General features: G+C 46.5%; 1 protein-coding gene across 2 annotated transcripts in view; it reads left to right on the top strand.

The window, feature by feature from the left end:
• The window catches only part of SAMD4B (sterile alpha motif domain containing 4B), a 40,678-nt gene that overhangs the window by 7,074 nt on the left and 8,897 nt on the right, over positions 1-24,707 (top strand). The window contains exons 2-4 of one of the 2 annotated variants that reach the window (XM_039854374.1): positions 8,499-8,559; positions 10,791-11,193; positions 20,577-21,047. In XM_039854374.1, coding sequence (XP_039710308.1) covers positions 10,998-11,193; positions 20,577-21,047 — 667 coding nt within the window. In that variant the 5' untranslated portion in view covers positions 8,499-8,559; positions 10,791-10,997. The remainder of the gene's footprint in view (positions 1-8,498; positions 8,560-10,790; positions 11,194-20,576; positions 21,048-24,707) is intronic. The other variant, XM_039854364.1, reaches the window with a different exon arrangement.

Genomic DNA, 24,707 nt, shown 5'->3' with positions numbered 1-24,707 from the left:
ACCCCGCCCCGCCAATCTCCCTCAAAATAACTCTTCGAGCTCCTGCTCTTAAAAAGTCCCAGAATTCTTTCTGGAAAACCCTCTACCCTGACATTCCCACATTCCCTTCAGAAGACCTACCTTCCCTACACACGCTTTTGAGGACTACTTAGAGGTTTCTCCTCATCTGAGCTCTCTGAGGAGTTATTCCTAAAAAGACCTCTGTCACCCTGCTCCAGTGTGCATCTAAGATCTCTCTCAGAAGACCACACCTCCTCAGACAACCTTTAGAGAATTTCTCCAAAATTGCCCTACATCAACAACCCCAACCCCCAGCACTTCGTGAGATTTCCTCAAGATTCTCTCTCAGATTCCCCCTCTGATATCCCCAAGAAACCTTATTCAGGACCCTATCAGATTTACCCCTTTTAGAACCCCTATTTATACCCTCTCATTTCCATTCTCTTTCCTCTGAAATAAGCTTAGAGGTCTTTCACAGATCTGAGCCTCCTTCCCCTGTTTTCCCTTAATAGGCCCCAAACATCCTCCACACAGCCTCCCCCAAGAGGCTCCATGTCCCCTTTCAATAAAAAGCTCAAGAGACACCCTCACCCTTTGAAATCCTAACCCTCTGAGACCTATCTCTCAGACCATTTTTCTTGGGTTCTACCCTCATAGACCCCCTTCTCCCTTCAGATCCTCCCTTTAGAGATTGAGAGACCCTTAACACTCTCCTTAGAGACTATTTGAGGACTCCCCCAATTTTCCTTTCAGAAGCCGCCTATTTCCTTTTCCCATTTGAGGGCTTCCTCGCTAAAGAATTTCTTCCCCTATAGCAGTAGTCCTTGGAGTGTGCTCCTTGGACCAGCAGAATCTGCGTCACCTGGGAACTTGTTAGAAATGCAAATTCTTAGGTTCCATCCCAGATCTACTGAATTAGAAAACCTGGTAGTTGGACCCTCCTAGTGATTCTGATGCATGCTCAAGTTTGAGAACCACCTGCCCTTTAGGAGGATTTCCCTTTCTCCACAGAAAGCCCCCAAAAGATGTCTCAAGGTATGCCTCTGTGCCCTGACACCCACCCCTATTTTCTTGGGAGTACCCTTTGTGAAGTACCCATCCTCTGGACTTACCCTCTTACCAGTGGCATCTGGCTTCTCCACAAGTTTACCCCACCTTCTGAGCAATTACTTCAGAGTCTACCTTTAAATGGTTCCCTTTCAGATCTTTCTCAGCACTTTCTCCTGGCTTCCCCTCCAGCCCTCCAACCATCCCCCCAGCCCTTGGTCCTGCTTCAAATTGCTACCTCCTCAAACACACGTGTCCATCTATTCTCAACTGTTCCTCATCTATCCTTCTCCACATAGGTACCCTCCCCTTAAGGCACCTGCAAGTCTTTTCAGTCTCTGTGTCTTACTGCCAAGAGTCCTTCACTGTACTTCTTAGAGCACCACTCACCTTTTTTGTAGTTTTTCATGTACTTGCCCACTCACCCTTACTGGACTGGGAGTTTGGAAAATACTGGGATGTGGCTCGTTCCTCCCTGACTCGCATTAGGTGGGATCTATCCTCTGTAAGTTATTGAGAATCATTGAAAAATGGGCAGCTCTTCTTGTGTTTGGCTAGAAATCTCTTAAGTTCCTCAGATCTTATTCTCTATTCAGGTTCAACACACTTTCCTGCCCCTTTCTCCCCTCCACTCTACCCAGCCCCTTTTGCCTCTCCTCCAAGGAGAGGCTGTCTGCCCCACCTGCTCCTGTCTGTGGGACCTTTCTTTGTGCTTTGTCCTGATTCTGAGCTACCCAAATCCTATTCCTGCTCTGGGCTCTGAACTTTCTACAAGGGGTTCTATTTCTTTCTAGGGTCGAGAAGAGGAAACAGATCGCAGGGTAAACACTGGGACCTGCCTTCAGGGAGCTCACAGTATAGTAGAGGGGTCAGGCAAGTACATAGGGCAGAACGTGACATACAGATTATATGTTGTGGAAGTTCCACAGTGAGAGGAGTGCTTTATCTGGAAATACTTCATAGAAAAGGTGGTATTTGGGCTGGGTGGTGTTCCACAGGAATTGGGACAATGATGAGTAGCCTTCCAGGCAGAGGAAACAGCTTATGCAGTGGGTCAAAGACAAGAAAGCCTCCCCATATCTCAACCATGGCATCTCTTCTCTTCTCCTAAAGGACAGAGATGAAAGAAAAGAGATCTCTTCCATCTGCATTGTATTTGCCAGCTGCACTTTGACGCAAAGTAATAATATTAATGACTACTGTTTTTGAGTAATTGTTATCTGGCAGTCACTGTTTAAGTGCTTCACATATATTGTCTCATCTCATTCACAGGAACTCTATGAGGTAGGTAAACTACAATTATCCCTATTTTACAAAGGATGAAATTGAGGACAGGTGGCACAAATAGAAGCTCTCTGATCTCTGTCCACCTCCAGATGATAGTGTCTGGAGTCAGTGAGTTGGATTTTCTGTTCAGATAGGATTGGAAGCAATAGGGCATCATAGTGTAGTGGTTAAGTATGCAGACTCTGGAGCCAGACAGGGTTTACATACCACATCATCACTTACCAGTTTTGTGACCTAAGACAAGTTATTTAACTTCTCTGGTCCTCAGTTGTCATGGCTAAAAAAATGAAGGTAATGATAATATCCTACATCCTAGAATTATTATACGGATTAAATAAGTTAATACATATAAAGTACTTAGAACAATGCCCAGCACATGAGTTCTCAGTGTTAGCCCAAAAAAAAACCCAAAAAACAAAAAAACAAAACTCATCAGCCAGGACTCTAAAGGCATAAGTGACAGAACCTTAGCTTAAACTAGTTTAATCAAAAAAGAGAATTAATTGGCTCCACTTAACCAAAAAGTCTAGAGTTAAGATGGCTTCAGACCTAACTGCATCCAGTTCAATCTCCTCAGTAATCTCTCCCCATTTCTCCAGTGACTTAGCTTTTTACTCAGCAGTAAAAAGCGTTCTGCTTGTGGCAACAAAGATGTACCTCAGCACCCCAGGCTTAAATCTTACCTCCTTAGGGTCCTCAGTGGAAAGAGAACTTTTTCCTGAGAGCCCCAGTTTGAAAACAGTTTTTTCCTGAATAAATGTGAGTTGATGACAGAAGATCCTTAGAGACATATTTTGAGTTCTTTACTCTGGAACTCTCACTTGCTGAGCCAGATGAGACCGATAGCATCCCATGATCTTTCTGAGCATTGAGGAGTCCCCTCCTCACTGTTCCCCAGCCCCAATCTATGATTGGTTGGATCTAGAGAGAGTTTATGGCTAGTCCGACCCTACTAGACTTTCCTTTGAGATCTCACTGGGTGAGACAGGAATAAGATGACTGGCTTGGTTTGGTGGTAGCCTCAGGGCAGAGGAATCAAGGAGTATTGGTGTTTCGTTTCCTACCTCAGCTTTAGGTTTCCAGGGCTCAGAAATTTGGAAGAGAGTTAAATAGATTACTGTGAGTAGAGTTTTGTTTCATTTTTGTGTAAACTTGTTGAATAGAGTGGTTGAAGGCAAGTCACAGAACAGCACTATATAGAGTATGCAAATCTCCAATGTCTCTAACAATTAAACAATTTATGGAGGCATTTTTCTAGGTCCTGGAGATAAAGCAGTGAATAAAACAGTCAAAGTCTTGCAACTCTTGGAGCTTATATTCTGATGGGGGGAGAATATATAAACAAGCAAAAGAAATCAGGTAGTGAGTGATGTGTGCTATGATAGAATTAAAACAGTAGTATGAAAGAGGATGGGGGCAGCCACTGTACACAAGGTGATCGGAATTGGCCTCTGAGGAGATAGCAATTGAACCTTATAACCTGAAAGGTGAGAAGGCACCAGTTATGGGAAGATCTAGTAGTGGGGCATTCTAATTCAAGCATTGTTATATATGAAGAAAGGACTACTACAAGGTGGAAAATTTTTTCAGATATTTATTGAGGATCTGTTACGTGCCAGGTGCTTTGCTAGGAATTGAAATGTAGCCGTGAATAATACAGCCACAGTATTCCCTTCCCTTGTGGGTCTTAACAGTCCAGGCATTTCTGGAAGAGCTGTAGCCTTTGAAGAAATACCTTTTGATGATGATTTCAGACCAAAGACTCCTACTGGGGAGATGAAGAAGTTTGGGGCATACACGAACCCAGATCTGATTGATGAGGAGGAACCAGCCATATGATCTGGAGAAGAGCATTTTAGATAGAGGGGTCAGCAAGTGCAAAAGCCCTGAGATGTGTTCAGGGAACGGCAGGAGACCAGTTGTGCCTGGAGAATAAGTGAAGCAAAAGGAGCAGGGGGTTAGGTTGACAGAGGCCAAATCATGTGGGGCCTTGTAGGCCATAGTGAGGAATTTACGTTTTCATTTAAGAGGATTAGGAAGCTATTCGAGGACTTTTAAAGTAAGACAGTGATAATCTGATTTTTTTTTCTTTTTAGAAAGTTCACTGATTTCTGCAAAGAAAAAAGATGAGCAAAAATGGAAGCAGGAGGCAAGTTAGGAGGCAATACATTTGTCCAGATAAGAAAGGATGACGACTTGAATATATTTGTGGTAGTAAAAATGAAAAGAAGCAGATATGTTTTGGATATAGAGAACACAGGGCTTGATGATGGCATTAGAGAATGAGAGGAATCCAGGATGATGACATATAGCTAACAACTTTTTGAGAGTATTTATGCCTCACAACTCTGAGAGTGATACTATTATTAAACCCATTTTACAGGTGAGAAAACAGGCACAGCAAGGTGAAATCACTTGCCCAAATTAAAGAATGTAGTAAGTGGTAGGGTTATATTTCCAACCCAGGCAGTCTGGTCCCAGAGCCAATTGAGTTTTGGGAAAGAAAAAGAAGGGCATTTTTAACTGACATTAAGGAAAAAGAATTATCAAGACCAGATGAATAGATCTTATGAAAGAAAGAGTCAAAGATGACCCAAGAAATACTGATTTGTCCACGGAGAGGTAATAGTTGAATCTGCTATAGTTGATTACATTCTCAAGTGAGAGGACATGTGTAAGGAGAAGGAAACGTGAGCCAAAGGTAGTTTTAGTGGGGAGAGGTCACACATTTAAGTAGGAGAAGTAAAAGAGAGCAATACATTTGAAGGAGGTGGGCGGCCAGAGTCGGGGGGATACTGGGAAAGGGTGAACACCAGCTTCTCTAGTCCTGGGTTTCCCAGGGCTCTAGGCTGTGTTATCTTCCAGTAGGACCTGCCTGGCTTTTTCCCTCCTCTCCCTCTTTTCCCCAGGACCATTCATGCAAAAGCCTCAGTCGTGGCTGAGGCAATAGTTTGCATATTTTGTGTGCATATTTCAGGAGTTTCTGAAAATAATGGTTGGTTTTTACGAGAGAGAAGTTGGGCTCCCTTGGCTTCTGATATTCTGTTCTTCCCAGGTCAGGATAGTGAATTAACCTAAGGTAACTAGCCTGTGAACTTGTTCATGAAGTGTGAGTTCCTCAAAGCCCCAGGGGATGCTGTAGAAGGGCTAGGAATAGGTAGCAAGGCTAATAGGACCCCCTTATTTATCCGGAGATGTTGGCATTAAAGAGTGTACCCTTAAGCCCAACTTCTTAAGCAGTGGAAGGGAACTTACAGGAGACTAGCATTATTCTCAGAACAAGTAAGCTCTAAAGCCAGACTGCCTGCCTTAAAAAATCTCAGCTGCATCCAGTCTTGGATAAGTGACTTAACCTTCTCTGCTTCAGTTTCTCCATCTATAAAATGTGGATAGTGTTATATACATATATGTGAGGTAGATATAGATTATATAGTTTTGGATTAATTGAGCTCATCCATGGAAAGCTGTTAGCGTAGGGTCTAGTACATGATGCTTAATGTATGATGTATGAAGACAAGCATCATGCTAGGTATTTTTATATACATGATTTCATTCTTTCTACAAGCTCCACTGATGAAGAAACTTTGAATTACTTGCCAAAGGTCAACACAGCAAGTGAGTATCAGCAGGGGTACCCAAGTTTCAGCCAGGTCTCACTGACTCCACAGTGCTGCTTCTAATGGAGGAGAGTTGACCCCCAAAGGAGCCTCCTGTCTGCGGGCCACATCTCACTCTTTGGGGCCAAGGAAGGAGCCTAGTGGGCCGTTTTTCCTGGAACCTCATAGCCAGTTTTTGGCTCCATTTCCCACTCTGCAGGGTTAGTAGATGCTTCCAAAGAAGGTTACTTGGTCCCTTAGAAAGCAAAGGGACAGCAATATTGTTGGGCTGTTTGAGAGACTTCTGTAGGGGTTCCCCTTTTGTGTCTTTCCTCAAAGGCAGAGAGTCACTTTTGATAACGTGAGGGCAAAGAGATCAGAGCAGTGGTGAATTCTATTTTGTATAGGTGCTGTTAAAGCTTTTTCAACTTTAAATGATGGAAACCCACCTCAAACTGGCCTTAGCAAAAAATAAATTTATTAGTCCATATAAACTGAAAAGTCTGCGGTGTGGAGGTAAAGTGGGGGAGCTTTAGGCTAGCTAGATCTAGCTCTTCAGATGGCGTGAACGGGTCTCTTTATCTGCGCTCGTCTCTTGACTCTGCCTTCATCTGTGTTGGCTTCATTCGAAGGCATGCTCTCACTGCGAGGTACCAGAAGTAACCAGCCACTTCAGGAGGTGTGTGATCTGAGCAACCTGAGAACTTATTTTCCTTAGTAGTTCCAGCAAAAGTTCAGGGAGGACTTTCCTTGTCCACGCTTTACTCCTTGTGTACTCCTGGGTCCAAGAAAGATAGTTAATTCTGCAAAGGGAACTTAGGGGGCTAGTACTAGAAGATAGGAATGGATGTTTGGCAGGCAAATCCACCAGAATTCATCACAGTAAGATGCTACCACAGTAAGGTACCTTGGAGTAGTCAGTGCTGATGCCTCTTCCCTGGCCTGTCTCACCAAGCCAGGTCTTCCTTTCTCACTGCTGCCAAGCACCCAGGATTGGAGGTAGCTGGGGGCCTCTAGCCCTTTGATGGAAGAAGTCCTCCACTTCAGTCACTATCCAGATCAAAGACGCAGCATCCTCCTTCTATCCAGAACATTTTCCTTTAAGGATGATTTTTTTAACAACACATTCTTAAAACTGTTACCTAACGCCCCAGTGTTTACCAAGGACTGTCTGAGCCATCCTTGGCACTAGATCCTACCAGTCACGTTCCCTGAGCAGTGGGGTGGCTTGAAGGTGTGAACAGAGAGGGATAGTTAACAGACTTCTCATCTTTTCCCAGTGTGTGTCCATCTGGTCAAAAGACCGAAGGCCATAGGAAAGCTTTGTTCTGTATAGTGGTTTATCATTCCTGTATTCATATGAATGAATTTCCAATACTTAAAAATAGAATTTCACTTAAAAATCCAGGTTTCTGGCTCCTCTTAAAAAAAATATCTAAGACCTGACAATACTGGACCCACGTGGCAGCAGTTGATTAGAGCTAACTTGTGACTTCTATCCTTAGGCAGGGTGGTGCTTTCCAGCCCACCACAGTCTTCACCACCCTGCTTGTTTAAAACCTGGTCTTGTAAAGCCATCATGTTTGAGACCCTGCTCTGTCCCAAGGCTTTGCTTCTAGCATTTGGCCTGGAGGAGGAAGCCGGATTAACGTTCAGTCAGCAGTTTATTTGGGGGGGGCACAGTGTTGTTGCTTAGGAAAAATGACCCAATAAAAGTTATAGGAAAGAGTGCACCACTTTGGTCTGTTTGGATTTGGTCACTTTTGCCATAAATGTTATTGGCATATCAGACTTCCCGTCACAAATGTTCCCTCTGAAATAGTAACATGTCCTTCTATCTTATGAGTTGCCACCCAGTGAAGGAATCCCTCCCACTCCCTAGGGATGTTCATCCAGCCTCCGCTTGACCACTTCCAGCAGCCAGAGAGCTTATTACCTCCTCACATGGCAGCCAGCTCCATTCTTGGACAGATACATTATTTTCAAATTCTTCCTTATGTTGAGGCAGCTGCTGTCTCCTTGGAACTAAAAGCCACAAAATGTTGGAGCTGGGAAGGGAAACTGATTTTTTTCAGGCACATGAGCCACCACTCATCCATCCTGCATCCAGGGCAAACATGGATCATCAATCATAGTACTCTTTCTCACTGAGCCAAGAAAAGAGTGCACTCTTAAATTTTTTAATTAAATTGCTCAAAACTTTACAGAAGTAATATGTGTTCACTTGTAACTGAGTAATGAAATAGTACAAAGTTATGTATTGGGAATATTAATCCTCCTCCCCAAGGCTAGCAATGTGAACAGTACATAAGATATATAAGCATTTTGTTTATGCCTTTTCCTTTTTATAAAAATGGCATATTGTGCATATTGCTATGCAGTTTATGGATATCCCTATAGGTCAGTAGGTGAAGATCAAATACTATATGTAGATACAGGGTTTTTGTTTTGTGGGTTATTTTGCATTTTGCTATCAGGATCCAACACATTTTTAATAGCTACATAATATCCCATTCTGTGAGGTGTACCCCAATTTATTAATCACTCCCCATTGCTTCATTTCTTCAGGATCCTTCTCAACACAGTGCTCCAGGCAGCCACTACCAATCGATTGGAGTTAGCCTGTGAGGTAAAAGCCATTTGTCATGTCCAATCCAGTCTAGCTCTGTATCTCACACATTCTAGAGAAGGGAAGCAGACTGGCTGAAAGATCAGAGTGAATCAGTGACTGGGGCAAGACTAGAACTAAATCATCTTGACTGTCAACATTTCTCATATCTCATGTCACTTCTCACTAAGGGCCATCACCCTAATGCTCTGGAGTAAATAAGTCCAGTTCCTCTTCTGTGTGCTACCCCTTCAGATATTCACGGTCACTGCTCCTGAGTCTCCTCTTCCCCAGGAGAAATTCCCTCAATACCTTCAAATTTTTCTCTAAGGACAAGATTTCCAAAACCCTTTACCATCTTGTGGGCCGTTCCTTCTTTCTTTCTCCTTGCTCATCTTTTTTATTCATTCATTCATCGAACGAATATATATTAGCACCTTCTATGTGGCAGTCATTGTTCTGAGTACTGAGTGACTGTACAGCTTGCATCTTAGTGGGAAGGGAGAAACAACAAGATATTTGAGGGTGTTGAATTCTAGAAGAAATAAAATACTGTTAACATACTATAATGACAGAGGGACTCTTTAGATTGGTCAGGAAAGATCCTTCTGAGGAAGTAACATTAAGCTGAGACCTAAGTGACAAGTAGGAGCCAGCCATGGATAGGTCAGGGGGAAGAGGATTCTAGAAAACAAGAAAGAACTTGGTACAAGATGAGGAGGGAGAGGCCACAGGAGTCTTGCAGGGCCTTGTAGGACAAGACAAGAAGTTTGGGTTTAGTGTAGGTTTCATTTAAGTGCAATGGGAAGTCACTGGAGGGTATTAAGCTAGGGAGGAAACATTTGATTTCTCCTTTAAAAAGGTATCTCGGGGGTCTGTTTAACTCGAAGCAAGGTTCATTTTCTCCCACACTTCTTATATCCAAAAAGATTGACAGCCAGGCCAGTTTTCCCTGTTCAGGGTCCCACAGAGGATCAGTGAATTGAGTCACAGCCATCGTCAGGTACACATCACGGTACTCCTCAGCAGGGCATAGAAGTTCAGGGAGATGGCAGTAGCTCCCTAAGACCTGAACCCAGGAGGTTCAATGGGTCTTTGTATGGAGTTCTCAGTGCTCTTGGCAGCCAGGGGGATGGAGCCCAGTGTGGTTTGGGGATGGAGCCAAGTGCACTGGTTGCATGAAAGGTATACGGGAAGTGTGAGTGGAGACCTGGAGCTACAGACACTTAGGAAAAGTTTTCGGAGTAGTGTCCAGAAACCAGTCAGCTGAAGAATAGGCCTGTTGTCCGCCCAGTTGACACAGCTTCTGTGTGATTTTTGCCTAAGAGGAATTCGGATACTTTCCTGCTTGGGAGGTTTTGAATTTTGATGTGTCCCCTTCTCAGGTTGACATCCTCTTGGCTCCTAGGTGCCTGGATGACACACTTGGATCTCTGGGAGCCAAGGGGACTTCCGAACCAAGAGGACTTGGGTCAAGATTAGTCTTTGGGGGAAGAAGAAGAGGGCTGGAAAAGAGTCACTACAGAGTACAGATAGGTAGGGTCTTAGACATCAGAGCCACGCCTTTTCCAGAGTGGGAGAGCTGGATTGGAAGAAGTGAGATCCCCGAGCCTTTTGGAGATATTTGAAAAATCCCCTGTCCACGCCCTTACCCTTAGATAGCTGTCCACAAGTACCTGAGATTTCCGCCGGGGTCACCACCCTACCACGCACCCACATTCTGGCTTTGTGAGTCTTAGCTTGAAATGATATAAAGAGTCCACAGGGTCCTTTCAGCAGGTGAGCAGTCACTTTGTCTGGCTCTCGGAGGAGGTTGCCAGAGACCAGCAAGGTCAGGGCATGTGCTTGGGGTCACATGTCTGCTTAGGTCACTTGGGGCCAGGTCTCCATTAATTCATTCTTTTTCCACAGTTTGCAGCCTCTTATTTCCCATTTTTGAAAAATCTCACTTTTAAATCTCTGCTTTAAATCTACTTCCTTTGGTCCTATGGCAGGCAGGCCTGAAGGGCAGCATCTTCTTCATCTAGGGGTAGGTTTCTTGAGTTCTAATCAAGAACTCTCTGGTTCGGGAGATTAGAGGGAGAGTCGGTTTAGCCTCTGGTGCTGGCTTCACCTTTCTCCAAGGAGCTCAGCACATTCCAAAGAGGAGATCCTGAGAAAGAAAGGCATGAGGCTTCTACCCCCTCAGCACACACTCACCAGGCTAGTTTCAGCCCCTTCATTTTATCTGACCCCCTTGCTTCCTGTTCTAGGAACCTGGAGAGGTGTGGCTGGACCAAGACCTCCCCCGATGTGAGCAAGTCTCCTCCTCCTCCCACCACCTACTTCCACCACGCCAGGCAACGTCCTCAAGCCCTGGCCTTCAGGGGAGAGGTAACAGGAACCCAGAGCCGAGACCATGTGACGGCGCTGGCCCTCGCCATCGCCGTCCCCCTCACCCTGGCCCCAGGCCCGGCACCATGATGTTCCGAGACCAGGTGGGCATCCTCGCTGGCTGGTTCAAGGGCTGGAATGAGTGTGAGCAGACAGTGGCCCTGTTGTCGCTTCTGAAGCGGGTCACCCGCACCCAGGCCCGCTTCCTGCAGCTCTGCCTGGAACACTCACTGGCGGACTGCAATGACATCCACCTGCTGGAGTCGGAAGCCAACAGTGCTGGTAAGTCTCCACCCCCAGAGTTGGGAGCACAGCAGGAGGGATACCTGCAACAGGAACAGATGTCAGATGGCTGAGGAGGCCCACCCATCAATGGTGCTAAGAAATGTGGGTTCTAGGCTTATTGGTGGGTGGGGAATCCCTGACCTCCCAGGTCATCATCATGGGTCTCCTGGGGCTTTGTTGCCAGCTATCCTCAGGTGTGGAATGGGGGCAGTACAAACTGGAAGCTACCCTAAGCAAAAAGACGATCATGTAGAGTGGCTTGTCTGGGTAGCTGAAAGGAACAGACTGAAGTCATTACCTATAAAACAGGGGTGGAAGGTGAGCATTAATTCATTTCTCAAGTTCCGAGACATCAGAGCTAGGAGGGAATTTTAGAACTCTTCGAAATTTACAAGTCACCTTATACTATTTAAACACATTAAACCCCGCCCCCGCCCCCCACCGCCCCAAAGGCAGGTTGGACTTAAAGCATAAACAGCTTCAAGAGAGTTTTAAATTTAAATATAGTCCATGTCAGTTCCCTAAGCACTCAGTAGAGAGGTGCTCTGTGTCTTATGAAATTGGCGTTGAGGTGGATAAACCAGACTTCTCTAGAACCTCTCCCTAGGGCCCCAGGCATAAATAGGAGTCGGGCCAGAGAACCATCTCTAGGGACACTGTGGAAGCAAATCTGGACTTTTGGGCCTCCACGGGCTTGGATGGAGAGCCGTTTCCACCATGAGAGGTAGGAGAGACGGAGGGCAGAGAAGAGGGCAAGTCGTGTGCACCTGAAAGCTAGCTGGAGAGGGGACCCAGGGACCCCATGTAAAGTGTGTCCAGACCCTTCCCACCTTTTTCCCTATAATAATAGTTCACACACTGAGCCCTTACAGCAAGCCAAGCACTGGCTTTACTTGTTCAGTAACTTTGAAAGCAGTGTTGTTCTTCGGTGGCTCTAGAGTCAGACTGTCTAGGTTTGAATTCTAGTTTTGTCACTTGCCGTGTAACCAAGTAACTTAACCTTTCTGAGCCTTGGTTTCCTCATCTCTAAAATCAAGATGGTACCTGTGCTTACCTTCTAGGGTGGTTGTGAGCTTTGAGACTAGCGCCTGGCATGTAGTAAATACTCAGTAAATGTTGATTGTTGTTTTTATTGTGAATAACTCATTAGTCCTCACAACAACCCCATGAGATAGGTACTGTTATTATCCCCATTATATTGGTGAGGAAATCAGCATGGGCTGCTAAGATTGGGATTTGGGGAGCCACAAAGCTGCCTGGCTTCCCTCATCTCCCCAGGCCTACCTGACAGCACCAGTCACCGTTATTTCACCCAGTTTTTATGAACAAGTCACAGAAGCGCCATGGTTGTAGGAGAAGATGGTTCTTCAGGTTAGAAGTCACACTGGCTTAAGTCCCAGTCTGGTGAACAATGAGCAGCAAGAACCCGGCTTAGCTGCAACAGGCTCAGAGCTCAGCCATTTCACACCCCTCCCACTCTCCCGACCAGGGAGGGCTCCCCTCTGCTCTAGCACCGCAGGAGTTCTGTGGTTATAGAATGGCTCTGCCCCTAGAGTAGGGGCTTGTTTGGGACAGGCCAGTTTCTTACATAGCTTTGTCACACATCCCCACTGCCCCATCCTGAGCAGGCAGTTGGATGAGCACTGGGTACCAACCTTGGCTATATGTCAGCATCACCAATAGTGCTTATCGTATTTATTTATTTATTAGGGCATTTTGTTTTTGCTTTTGGTTTTCAAAACTTATAATAAAATCAAACCATATGGAAGATGAAAAGTGAGATCTCCCTTCCAGAATGTTCCCAGTTCGTGTACATTTTATGAGATAGTCTGCACATGTGTGAGCACATACATGTTCTCCATCCAGCTTTTTCATTGTTTTGATTGTTTCGACACACAGAACACTGTGCATATTAACCAGTTCGCTTTTTTCACTTATCAATATAACTTAAATTCATTTCCATATTCGGCAGATACACATGTACCTCGTTGTTATTAACAGCTGCTTAATAGAATAAGTAATGTTTATAGAGCTATAATGTATCAGGTAGTGCTTTACCTTTATTACTCATTCGACCCTCACAGCAGCTTCGTAAGATAGGTCTTTTTATTTCCTCATTTTACAGAGGAAAATGAGACAGGTCTGGAGAGGTTTAGTGACTTGGCCTGGGTCATAGAACTGGTTGGAGGTGGAGATAGAATTTGACTTAAAACTCTTGCTCTTGACCAGCAGGCTCTACCGCGTGGGATGTTCATCCTCACTCTTACAAACAGTGCTATAATGAGTACCCTTTAAGTATTTCTAGAATAAGTTCCTAGAATCTGTGGGACTCCTAGTTTGAAGTTATGTGCATTTATAGTATTTGTTGTTACCACGTTGCCCATGAAAGACATGGTACACATTATACCAAAAACACCCAGATAGTTTGCATTGGTATGTTGGAGGCGATGCCTAGCCAGGGTTGAGAATTGCTATGGAATGAATTGACTAATGAAAATATATGAATCAAGGTCTTTATCCACAGTCCCATGTCAGATGGTGAGACTATAACAAGCTGATACTTAGATGGAGAGGTAGGGTAAACTTACAATGAGACATGAGGAAGTGCCATGGTATATTCCTGAGTCAGCAGGAAACCTGCCAGGATTAGCATGACTGGAGAGAAATTCTCTAGGGCCTTGAATGCTTCTTTCCTGATAGATAGAAGGGCTCTAATACTAAGGAGGCCTTTGTCTCCCGACTTGCTCCCACTCACAAGTAGAGCAGCCACCCCGCCTTATTTGTGGAGGGAGATACTTCCTGGGCTTGGGGGCCTGCCTCATGGAAGGGGCTGTGCATCCTCTGTTTCTCCTTCTCTGTTCATTATGGCCTTCCCATTCTCTTGTGTTTCTCATATTTGTATCATTGGCAGAATCACCTGGTAGAGAAGGAGACGACTATTAAAATCCAGATTCCTGGGCCCCTTACCCAAACCTACTAAATTAGAATCCTGAGGGGTTGGGTCTGGGAACAAGTACCCAGCTTCTGCTCTTGACCAGGCAGTTTGAAAGGTGATGCCCTGCTGGATGATTCACTTGTCATAGGACATAATAGGGATCGGGACACCCAGTAGTTCTCTATCCAGCTCTGCCACTAACACCTCCTGAGACCTGCCCCACCCTTCTCGGGCCTGAGGCTTCACATCTGGATGGTTCTAGATGCTCTCCCAGTATCTCTCACTCTCCCAGTATCTCTCGGGCTGTGAGAGAGAATGCCGAAGAAGGCAGAATTACAGCCACGCATATTACTTTGGGGGCCCAGCATATTCTTCTGAAGCAGTAGTTCTTAATATTTTATGGGATGAACCCCTCAGATAATCTGTCCCTTCTCCCCACCATGATGCAAACTTCCCCCACAAACCAAATCTTGAGTTCAGTCAGTCCACTGGTTCCTTGTTAAAAGCTGCCTGTTACAGGGTCTAAAGTTCTTCAGCTTTTCGGATCCCTTCAGGCCAGGAGGGCTGAACAGTGAGGCAGGTCCTCTGCCTTTCTCTGGGTTTGTACTCCATGTCTCACCTACCCAACTCTGCTACTTCCTCCAGTTCTCCCAGAGTAACCCTGGGCTCAGGTTTGGGTCAGAGCTGCCCACCTACTTCTCAGAAAGGTTGGGGAATGCAGAGGGCTTGATCTAGGCAAGTGGGTTCCAACTCTGGCTTCATATCAGAATCACCCAGATACTTTATAAAAAGAACCTGAGATCTGGGTCTTATCCCCAGAGATTCTGATGTTTTTTTTAAGCTCCCTAGTTGGCTCTTGTGTGCATTCAGTGGAGAACCACTTGCCTTGATGTCGACACTGATTCTGGGTGGGCCCAGGAAGGTGGTGAGGGTACTGTCATGTGACCTGTGGCGAGTGGGGACTGTGGAAAGGGGCTCTGGTCTGGGTTACCCTTTCTTCTCAAGTAGCTGGGAGGGTGTGTAGAAGTCCCCAACCCACACAGCCAGCTTTGGTTTCATGGAAGCAGAACCTGAGACAACACCTTGAATCAGGCATGGAGAAGCCCCAGCTTTTCCCTTGTCGTCATCCTTGTTCTTTCTCCCGGTGCTGTCTTCCCTGCCCATTTGAAGATATAACAATAATCCTGTCTCTTTTTTTTCCCTCTACTGACTAGGACAAGAAAGGTAGAGCCAGGGAAGCTGAACTCCCCTTCCCTCCCTGGTCCTATAACTTCCTGGGCCACGTTTCCTATATTTCTTTCCTCCTGTCCTCTTGAGTCAGAGTCCCTGTATCCAGCAGGCTTAAGCCCCTCCCTCTCTGGCTCACTGAATCTGGGTGAGGAAACTGAGGTCAGGAGGGGGCCGAGTGAGTCACCAGAGCTCAGTTCTGATGCCTCCACCCTCCCCTTTCAAGCTCTACTGACACAGTTCATCAAAAATGTAAGCCCCTGGCCCTCCCCCATATTTGTATGAGCTGGAATGAGGCAGAGAAGGGCACATTCTCAGCCAAACCCCAGCCCCTCCGACGGGTGCCTTGAGGCTGCCATGATTGTTGCAGCAGCCTAGCACATAGAAATGAGTTTGCTCTATGGCAGGCTCCAAGATATATTTGGCTCCTGTGATTTGTCAGGACCTAGGGTCATGACCTACTTAGCTCTGGTCACCTGGCCAAGAAGGGCACTCATGTGCACAGTCTCCCTCATCCTCTCCATGCCTGTGGACTACAGTTTTGCAGATTGGTGAGAAGTAGCCCTTGGCATCACAGCAGTCCCCAGCTCCCATCCCATTCACCCGCCTCCAGAATTTCATCATTGCTCGTTGTGCCTCTAGCTCAGAGGAACCAGAGACATGTCTGTTTTTGGTAAATAACTATGTGAAATTCCCCTACCCTTGTCGAGAATCTTAAGGGGGAGCCCTAGATATGTCCTCTGTGAATTGCTCCCCCAGCCCCAAAACAGTGTGGGCCCTAGGTCTTCAACCAGGAACAGCAATAATAGTTAAAATGCATGGACCACTTAACACAGGTGCTGTACATGATTGTCCTATTGACTCTTTACAACTATTTTATGACAAAGGGGCTTTTACTACCCCCATTGTACAGAAGAAGAGGCCAAGGGTCAGAGAGGTTGAAGGACTGGCCCACAATTATGTTGATTTAGGTCATGGAGGCAGAGCTGGATTTTGGATCCAGGCAAGTTTGCCTGTTGAACTTGTGCAGTCTGGTAAGACACGAGACAGAATGACCTGAGGTCCGGGGGTCCTAGAGAAGGCACATTGTGTACACATAAACACCACTACCTTCCAGGGAATCATCTGGGTCCAATTGTGCAGGTATTCAATGGGCCCCTGCTGTGCCTCAGCTCTGGGCCAGACTTTCCTGATCTGGGCAGGAAACTAGAAGTTCCATCCCCACCCGTCATCTGCAGCCCCAGCTGGGCTCACCCCAAGGGGCCTGAGGCTGCACAAATTCCTTGGACAAGTTCCAGTGTTCAGCGATGCTTCCCAGTCATGGGAGGCCCGCCTTCCCCACCACACCACTGCACAGACATAGAACACACACATTTCCCTAGGGTTGGCCTCCATTCTTCCAAAACTGCTCTCTCCTTTCTCCAGACTAGAACAAGGTCCTTCACTGAGCCCAGCCCTTGGGGCTGTTCTGTCACATCCCCTGGCAATACTGTGTCCCTCCGTCCTAGGGTCCTGGCAGTACTTGAGTGGGGGAGGGACTAGACAAGGCTTCTCTCTTTCTAAGATGCTTCTGGCTATCCTGCAAGGCCTAACCAGCAATGATGGACATCAGGATAGGGCCGAAGGGATAGGCTCACTGCTGGAGAAGGGAGGCAGATGCCAGGCATTGAGCCACATACCGAGCGCTTACTCTGGGCAGACTCTGTCAGGTGCTTTCCATGCACTGTTTCCCCAAATCCTCTCAGCAGCCCTTAAATCCGTCTTTTACAGAGGAGGATGCATATTGTCCATGCAACTGCACGACAGCTGGGATGCGAGTCCTTGACTTTCTGTCCTTAATTTTAATCACTATGTTATCATCAAGAACTAAAAACTCGGGCAGTAAGACAGGGAAGTGGGATATCAGGGGGTTCCTTCCCATGTGATCTAGCGCCATAGGGAGGTGGAAGGGCGGGAAAGGTGAAGGCTATCTGAAGTTGGGAAGGCCTGTCTCACCTGAGAAAGATCCTTAGACATGGAGATGACCCAAGAGACAGCTTCCTGGTCATGAGGAGCTGGTTCATGAGAAAGTAGATGGAAGGGATAAGATTTCCTAACCTAATCTTGCAGGTCCTGAAGGGAATCTGGAAAACCAGGGACAGGGGGCAGAAGAGACTTGGCGTTGGAGAGATAGTAGAGGTTTGTGGGTGAAGTTCCTCCAGACGGACCTGGGTTCAGATCTTGGCTCTGTCACTTTGGGGAAGTTACTTTACCTTTCCAAATCTATTTCCTCATCTGCAAGATAGGGATGCTAAAACAGGGTTGAGGTGAGGATGAAAAACAATCATGTTTGTAGCATAGTGTCTGGTGCCTAGTAAATGCTCAATAAGTACTGTCCCTTGTTACAATTATTGTATAGTACAGTAGTCCCCGCCTTATCCACGCTTGTGCTTTACATGGTTTCAGTTACCCACAATCAACCACAGTTTGAAAATATTAAATGGAAATTCCAGAAATAAACAATTCATAAGTTTTAAATCATGTGCCATTCTGAGTAGTATGATGAAATCTTGAACCATCCCAATCCATCCCTTTGTCCAGCGTATCCACATTGTATATGCTACGCATTTGCTTAGACACTCAGTAGCCATCTCTTTTATCATATCAGTTATGAGATATTTTGAGAGAGAGAGACCACATTCACATAACTTTTATTGCAGTATATTGTTACAGTTGTTCTGTTGTTGTTAATCTTACTGTGCCTAATTTATAAGTAAAACTTTATCACAGATGTGTACATATAGGAAAAAATAGTATATATAGAGTTTGGTACTATCCACAGTTTCAGGCATCCACTGAGGGTCTTGGAACATACTCCCATGGATAATGGGGGGATTACTTTTCTGTTTGGGCCAGTACTTATGGGCAGAGCATGAACCAATGACTCTGACTAAATAGATGAAACACTGGGCACTGCAGCAAGGGTTTTCTAGGAAGGTTGGAGCAGAGAGGCTCAGGCCAAGAAATCATGCAGTTCCGTGGCCCGGAGTTGGGAGATGTGTGTGGGTCGTTTTCATAGAGCTACATATTTAAGGAGAATTAGAATTTTATGTGAATTCCTAGGCCATAGATTTCAGAGAGTTCATTAAAAGAAGGAGAGGTGCAAAAGGGTATATCTCAGGTATATTTGCAAGGCTCCCAGGGGTCAGGTGTTGGTCTGCAGTGTGGGCCAAAGAGACCAGAGGTCTTTGGAATCTTCAGCCCTAAGGAAGTTGGGTTGAAACATCATCAAATACAGAGGGATCCAGATCAGGGCTCACTTGAAATCCAGATGCCTAGAATTCTGAGGCTCTTATGTACCTGGCCATTCCCAGCCTCTCTGTTTCCTGGGCCGGGAGATGGCTTGTGCCTTTAAAATCTATGGGGTTGAGCCTGGTTAGTACTTGGATGGGAGACCACCTAAGAAGACCAGGTGCTGTAGGCATAAATCATCATCATCATCATCATCATCATCATCATCATCATCATCTATGTGGGTATTTTAAAGGAAGGTGCCATGGTAAGAAATATCATACTTGTGAGGCTAGATACAGCACTTACTTTGTGCTCTATTTTGTGCTATGGTTTTACTTAATTCATAGCAGCCATGTTAGGCAGGACTGATTTTGAGCCCCACATTATAGACAGAGAAAGTAGAGCTCAGTGAATTAATCACGTTTGCCCAGAGTCATATCACATGGTCAGTAAGTGGGAGAAGAGGGACCTAAGCCACATCTCTGCCTATTCTTTTTCATCACCTACCCCTCTGGGGTCCTAGCTCTGACAGTTAGAGCCAGCTCCTTTGACCTTTTCCAGAACCTCACCAATAGATTAATAGCTCATCTCTCAGAACAGCTTCTTCATTAGGTGTTTGCAAATTGTCACCCTGGTGACAGGTATCAGCTCAGTTGCCCAAGAGTGAAGGCAGAGTTGGCCCCAGTCCTTGATCACTGTTTCTTTTCTCAAGCGTTGGTATTCTTTGTCCCTTTCCTTTGCCTTGTCAGCATAACCCCCCATTCTCTACTCCACTGAGCTGGCCATGAGATGGGTAACAAGTTTTTCAAGGAAGACAGACCTGTAACAGTACCTCCCAAGGCTTCCTTTATGTAATCAGCCTGGGACCTTATTCTTGGGAAGCTCCCTTCTGGATCAAGAGAGGAAACCTGGCTCATCTCCACAGGACAGAATCAGGCCCTCAGACCGTGGGATTAGAAGGAGACGTCACTAGATCCCTATGGCATGGAGTAGCCAGGGGAGGCCTCCTAGAGGCGGGCAGGTTTAGGCAGTTATAAAAGACCTAGAATTTGGGCAGGAGGAAGGGGGCTAAAGCCTTGAATCTCAGCCTGAGTGTGGAAGCTTGGATGAATGTGGCATGGAGAGAGCCCCGCAGAAGATGGGGATATTCTGAGCCTAGTCTTTATCTGGAGGAGAAGCGGGGGTAGAGTACCCTGTAAATGATGGCGATGTCGGACAAAAACTTGAGTCTGTGGGTACTGGTTACCACTGTAAGCTCCTGGTTAGGAACATGATGTCTTGGTGTGCTTTGGGAAGATAAATCCATCTGGGTTTATGGGACGGGTTGGAGTGGGGAGAATATAGAGGCAGAGAGAACAGTTAAAAAAAATAATGACTATTTATTAAATATGTTCTATATGCCAGGCCACTTTCCATTCTCTGTTAGCTACTTGAATCTTAAAGCAACACTGAATTGGGTACTGTAATTATCTCCAAAGTTTTTCGGGTGAGGAGATCAGTGCTAGGTGAAGTTCAGGGTGACTTGCCCAAGGTTCAGCTAATAAGTTGGGAGGTCCTAACTATCTGATTGCAGAGCCCAAGCTGCCAACCACATATTCTGCTATCCTCCCTCTTCAGGAACGAGGCTGTTTTGCTAGAGGAAGCGGGTAGAGGCCATGAAAATAACGGGCGGGGTACAACAAGAAGAGTAGATCTGGAGACAGCAGAGGAAGCTCGCATTCTAGAGTAGCAAGTTTGGCCATTGGGAGCCACAGCATGTTTTTGAGGGTAGGAGCGATGGAAACAGGAAAAATTACTCTGGAAGCAGTGTTTGAGGATCAAAGTTGGGGGTCATGAAAGAAGGGAGAGTGGATTGGAGCTGAGGGAACAGGCTATCAGCACCTCTCCTGGGTTTATAGGAGTCTGCCACCTTGGCTCCCCTGACATTCCCTCTCATCCCCTCTAGCCATCGTCAGCCAGTGGCAGCAGGAGTCCAAAGAGAAGGTGGTATCCCTCCTGCTGTCCCACCTGCCCCTGCTTCAGCCACGAAACACAGAGGCCAAGTCGGAGTACATGAGGCTGCTGCAGAAAGTGCTGGCCTACTCGATCGAGAGCAACGCCTTCATAGAGGAAAGCCGCCAGCTGCTCTCTTACGCCCTCATCCACCCCGCCACCACATTGGAGGACCGCAACTCGCTGGCCCTCTGGCTGAGTCACCTGGAAGAGCGGCTGGCTAGCGGCTTCCGCACCCGGCCCGAGCCCACTTACCACTCACGCCAGGGCTCAGATGAATGGGGAGGCCCTGCAGAGCTGGGTCCTGGGGATGCAGGGCCAGGCTGGCAGGACAAGCCACCCCGGGAAAATGGACATGTGCCCTTCCACCCACCCAGCTCGGTGCCACCAGCCATCAACAGTATTGGGAGCAACGCCAATGCAGGTGAGAGGAAAGGGGAGTGTCCCAGGAGGCCATGCCCACTTAAAAAGGGTCAGGCTCCCTTTACTTCCTGTGTGGCCCTATGCAAGTCACATAACCTCTGGGCCTCAGCTTTATGAGGCAGTGCAGAGATTCTGAATTGGCATTCCCAGAGCCATATCGGACCCACAGGCATGTTTTATTGTCAAACTCAACAAAACTTTGACTTTTTGTTGTGTTTTTAAATAAATTCGGTGATATAAGGAATCGGGAATTTCCCCCCTAAAAATCCACATTTCAGCTTTTTTTGAAAAGTCAAAAGATCTAGTAGCTCAAGAGCTGTATTCCTGTGGCAACAGTAAGACGGAGTTTACTCCTAGTCACTCCTTTAGACCCTATACGTATTTCCCAGTCAGCCTCCGCCCCCACCGCCCTGCCATTGGACATGTCTGATACCTGCCTGGCCTCTGAAGGCATTGAGTTAATGACCACAATCTGAAGTCCCTTCCAGCTCAGACATTTCTGGATTTTTGTATCTTGCCTCCGCTTAAAGGGTTGTTTGTGAGAAATCTATGTTTGTAAGCCTGTGTGTATTAGATGCAACTCACACTGAAAGGCATTAGTAGTAGTAACGTTGTTGTGCATAGAGTGTGCCGGATATTCTCGTATAAGCACTTTTCACGCATGATCTCATTTACTCCTCATCACAACCATATCCTTATTAGCCCCATTCTACTGATGAGGACACTGAGACTGAAGTGAAGTCATGTTTTCAAGGTCACACATGGAACAAGTGGTGGAACTGGCCAGGGTTCAGACCCAGGCAGTCTGCTGCTAGAACCTGCCTCTGACCACTACACCAGCCTCCAACTAAGCGGTTTTGAAAGGGCTGTCTTAGTGTGCACCCTAAGAGCTGGGGTGAGCAGGGGGAACTGGTACTTCAATGAGTTTTTGAAATGTTGACACTCAATATATTTTAGCTAGATTTATCATTATTACTATATATTCTCAACTCATACCATTAGTTTGGAGTATATGGTAATAATGATAAACGTAGCTAAAATATATTGAGCATTTAATCTTTGCCAAGAACTGTTCCTGAGAACTTTGTACCTATAAATTCATTGACTGAGTCACAGAAATGTCACTTGTCCAAAGTGGCGTAGCTAGAATTTAAATCCAGGCAGACTGGCTCCACAGTTCATACTCTTAACTACTATGTGATACAGCCTCCGCCTACAAGTGACCCTCCCAAAGAGGCCCGGACCTCATCAAAGGGCAGATACTTACACATTCCTTCCTCTCCACAATGAGGACAGCAGCTACTGCAGGACCAAGCTGCAGCACTGTCGGATAGGGGATTTGAACTAGAAGAGAGAAGGGAATTGGGCATTCCAAATGGAAGGCACAGCATGAATTGAAGCCATAGGGATGGCACATTGGAGGGGACAATATACAGACAGATGCGGCAGGGCTGGAGAGGTGCAAGGATTTAAATGAGATATAGCAGTAGCAAACATACGTGTTTACCCTGTGCCAAGGACTTCACATGGAAATAGAGGCAGGGGACAAATGAAGTCATTCAGCTAATAGGTGGCAGAACCAGGATTTAAACTCAGATGTGTCTTGACTCCCAGATCTCAGTATGTTGGGGCCACATTCTGGGGGGCCTTGAAGGATAAGATGAATCTTTTCAATTTCAAGCAGTTGCAGGAAACAGGAAACCATTAAAATATTTTTGAATGAGGAGCAAGGATTGGCCTAAAAGGGCAGACAGAGTGGGTTTGGGGTGCTGCCAAGGACAGACCAGGGTTTCTTGGAGAGTGCGAGGCCCTGGATCTCTGGCGGGCATTTCTGTTTTTATAGTTCTCATGCTGTGGTCGGCCTCCACCCATGTGGGACCAAGCAGGGCTCCTCAGGAACTTCAGGATCATTCTAATCAGGATAATTTCCTGGCCTCTCAGCCTTGCCTGCCTCCTTCTTGGCTGAGAAGGGAGGAAGGAGGAGACCAGAGGCACCAAGACAGGCATAAAAGGGCCCGTGTTGAGGGTTCCCCCGCCTCCCAGGACCCAGAGTGTGCCATCATCATCTGGCGTTCAGAGGCTTGGAAGGAGCCCTGAGCAGAGGACCCCTGAGGTCACGGGCAGGGGCAGAGGCTGGCCTTCGGGGGCAGGTCACTGTACTATCCTTTCCCTCAGGTGACTTCCTGGCTAGGAGCATAGATATTGTCACAGATGAGGGAAAGTACTTCGGGATCTGTACCAGGCTGGTCCTCCTCACTGGGCTGACGTCAGTGGATCACCACCAGAATCCCAGCCTTTCCATCAAAAACAAAGCTGGTTGTCTTCTGCCTCTGCTTCCCCACTCTCCTGGGCAAAGGGCTTCAGTTCCCTGGGCCTCGATGGTCTCACCTAGCTAGGCTGAGACTTTTGGTTTTGTTTCCTTTTTCTTTGATTTGGGGTACTCTGGGTTCCCTTTGTTAAGCTCAGAGGCCCCGTTAGCACCCTTAGGATCACAGTTGTCCTCCTTTTGGCCTCCAGGAAACTTTGAGGGCTCCTGTGCATCATGCTCTGCTCCTGATCCTGGGGATGCAGAAATGATTAGGCAGGCTCGATGAGCCCGAGTCCAGTGTGAGAAGCAGGCTAGTGAAAAGGGCAGTAAGTGCTGGGCTTGAGATGGCAGCAGTGCGGGGGCCCAGGGAATGCAGAGGAAGGAGTGAAGGCTGAAGTGGGTGGCAGATAAGAGTGGAAGAGCAGTGCGCTCGGCAGAGGGAATAGCATCTACGAAGGTCTGGAAGCTGTGAGAAACTCCCCTGTCCTGAGAATGGCTAAAAATCAAGTTGGAGCCTTCTTCCTACCTCAGCAAATAGGATGGATGGAGTGAAACGTCCTGTGGAAGAGGGCCTAGATTTGGGCTCAGTCCAGGAAAAATCTATGGGATGTGGTGAAGCCCAAAGACAGGGATGTTGAGGAAGCAGTTTATGTGTTTCACTCGTTACTTTACAAGTACTTCTGAAGAAAAGCCTCTGCTCCAGGCCCCATTGTATTTGCTGGGGATACCATGATGTCTAGGACAGGACAGGTCACTTCTGTCAGAGATCTTCTATTGCAGCAGGGGCATATAGTTAATAAACAAGTAAACAAATAACGAGATAAGATCATTTCCAGTTGAGATAAGCGTCATAAGATAGATAAGACAGTAATGTGATAGAGTAACGAAGATTGGCAGGGACAGCTACTTCAGACTGAAGTGTCAAGGAAGGCCTTGGAAGAGGTGATGCTTGCTGAGATGAGACCTTGAGGGAGCCAGCTGCCAAGATCAGGACAAAAAGAAAGAGCAAGTGCAAAAGTCCTGAGGCTGGAACAAGCCTGAGTAAACGGAGATGGGGGCAAAGGCACGAAAGGTTTAAACAAGAGGGCAAGTTGTAAGCGATAAGAGGTCTGAGGCGAGCGGGGCCCAGGTCCTGCAGGGCCTTGTAAGAGTTTGTATTTTCTTAGCTTGAAAGGAAGCCACAGGTAAGATTCAAGCAGGGACTGACTCGGTCAGATTTGCATTTTTAGAAGGATCAGTATGGCTGCTGTGAAGTGAGTGGAGTATAGGAGGCAAGAAAGAAGGCAAGGAGGCAGTGAGGAGGCTGTTGCAGTAATTCCGGCTAGGGAATTGCTCAGACCCATGGTGCCAGCA

This window comes from Pteropus medius, unplaced genomic scaffold (assembly GCF_902729225.1).
Source record: "Pteropus medius unplaced genomic scaffold, Ma_sr-lr_union100, whole genome shotgun sequence".
In the NCBI taxonomy this organism is placed as follows: domain Eukaryota; kingdom Metazoa; phylum Chordata; class Mammalia; order Chiroptera; family Pteropodidae; genus Pteropus; species Pteropus medius.
Note: the sequence above shows the minus strand (reverse complement) of the source record. Positions and strands in the feature narration are given on the sequence as shown.